The following is a 2301-nucleotide window of genomic DNA, read 5'->3' on the forward strand; positions in this document are numbered from 1 at the left end:
TTTTTTTGAGATGAGTCTTGCTCTGTTGCCCAGGCTGGAGTGCAGCAGAACTTACACAGGTAGTGTGAGGTTGTCTGAATCTTTGGGGCCAAATGTGTTCAGAGGAAAGGGAAGAGGTCTTGTCTTTGAAATACTGAAAACAATTCCAGGGCTGGAGTCTTAGCACTTCATTGAAGAGCTTAAGCCTACTTTGATGGTACCAACTGAGGGGCTTCTAAACATAAAACCCAGAGGCAATAGAGAAGGGATCCACCCTAGGATCCACATGGAGGTGTGAGAACCTCCTGTGGTTGTCTCTAAAGGTTGGTGTTTATGTGGGTGTTTTCACTTTCATCTGGGAAAGACAGATTGTAACTTTCATCAGAATCTCAAAGAGCTCTATGATCCAAAAAGTTTATACCTTTGAAATAGAGGAGGATGCCAAGGAAAGTAGAAGGGAGAGAGGAAGAACTGCTCATTCATTTAAGTTGACCAGTTCAGAAGTATGACATGCAAAAAGATAAGACAAAAGTAGTCTATATCCTTATGTCATTGTGGTTCAAACTTAGGACAGGCCCAAACTCCTTCCTCTTCTCTTTATCATACTCTTATTCCTGTTTTTCCCAACACAGAAACCCACATTACAAGTATTTGAAAAGTGTGCTATAATAAAAAAGTAGGACAAATCAGGTCTAAGCAGTACTTTTTCTGGAGTCCTACAGAAAGGTACTCAAAAACAGAGAGCTTTCTGGTTCCTCCACAGCCACAGACTGCAGGATTTTGAACCCTGGGACTATATGGGGTACTCTTGAAAAGTTTGGGGAAAAATTAGAAGTAGTCTAACCGTGTGCATCTTATCTAGAATAACAGTGCTGAGTTCAAAATGCCTAGCTATCCTTGGATCTTCCCTGAATCCTAAACCCCACTATTTCTAAGAATTTTCTTTTTCTTGTAACAATAATGGCTAACATTTACTAATCACTGACTATTTGCTAGGCTCAGATCTGGATGCTTTTCAGCAAAATCTTATTCAATCCTCACAATGAAACTATAGAATATTATTACTATATCCATTTTATAGAAGAAGAAACTGAGTCATTTACAAGATTGAGACTTAGGGCAGAATTGGAAACTATGTGCATATTCTAGATCAGCCCCAGAAGATTCATAGGCTCACAGAAAGAATGGGGAAGGATGGGGATGAGAAACTGTTCAATCGCAAGCTTGACCCAGGGCACTTGCCCAGTCTTCCATTTATCCCAGAGAGAAGTGCAATCTTGAAAAATGGGGTAACAGGTTCACCACGATCTATTCTCAGAGGACCCCTGTAAATTCTAGTAGGAGGAACTGCAGCTGTGGAGCCAGAGGACAGGACCCAGATCCCAACATCATGTAGCCTAACAGTGCACCCTAGATAAAACACTTAACCTCTGTAAGCCACAATGCTTTATTTGTAAAATGGAAATAGCAACTTCAACTCACAAGGAAGGGTCAAAGTGGACAGCAGGTTTAAAAGTACTCACAAAATCTAATACGCAATTCAACATAAAACTCCATGGCTATTGCTATTCCTTACTTTGTGAACCTTTACCTGTCTGACTTAGCCCCAAACCACTCCAACTCACTTCAACCACTTCCCATGCAGACAAAAAGTAAACTCACCATCTCCTCTGTGACTCTGCTGGTTTTCTGCCTTCTGCCCAACCCAGACTTCTTATAGACTCACTGCCTCCCCTCAGTGTCAGGCTGTTTAGAAAAACAACTTCCTATTCATTTTCCAGAAATTCACCACAGCCCTTCCCATGAAGTTAGAATGTTGATAAGGCGAGAGTAACGTTGGCAGCTTAGAAATAGTGGTTGCCAAGAGGCAAGAGGTCACCCCCTTCCAAGGAAGATGATCTAGAGACAGGGGCAAAGTGAATCACTCCTGGACACCCCAGACTGAACAATGCGGGAACAGTACTCACACAAATGTTTCCTTTGATTATGATATAAGCCCCAATTTAAAGTCGTACATTTGGAAAACATGCTTTGTATTAATCATAATGTGATTTTCCAGTGTACATTTTCCAGTTATTGTGAAATGTCAGCGAATGTTTGCTATTCTAGCAGGCTTCTGAGGGAAAGGAGCAAAAATAGTAGAAAAAAAAATTAGATAGAAAAGGAAAAAAACACTAACGATTTTCTGGCACTTGGGGAAGTTTATTGGTAAGTTTCAAAATGACATATTTATTAAATAGACATAGGTCATTTGAAAGGAATTCTGTTTCTTATATCGGAAATCAAAAAAGGTATAAAAATACATACCTTTTTATTTTCTTC

At 40.0% G+C, this 2301-nt stretch overlaps 1 protein-coding gene across 2 annotated transcripts in view; it reads right to left on the minus strand.

Moving 5' to 3' along the window:
- LOC108308341 (selectin P) overlaps positions 1-1736 on the minus strand; it is a 44108-nt gene extending 42372 nt beyond the window's left edge. For both annotated transcript variants that reach the window (XM_017534113.2, XM_017534111.2), the window contains exon 1: positions 1642-1736. In XM_017534113.2, coding sequence (XP_017389602.1) covers positions 1642-1644 — 3 coding nt within the window. In that variant the 5' untranslated portion in view covers positions 1645-1736. The remainder of the gene's footprint in view (positions 1-1641) is intronic.
- Between the last annotated feature and the right edge of the window lie 565 nt (positions 1737-2301).

Source organism: Cebus imitator, unplaced genomic scaffold, assembly GCF_001604975.1.
Source record: "Cebus imitator isolate Cc_AM_T3 unplaced genomic scaffold, Cebus_imitator-1.0 Scaffold84, whole genome shotgun sequence".
Classification (NCBI taxonomy): Eukaryota; Metazoa; Chordata; class Mammalia; order Primates; family Cebidae; genus Cebus; species Cebus imitator.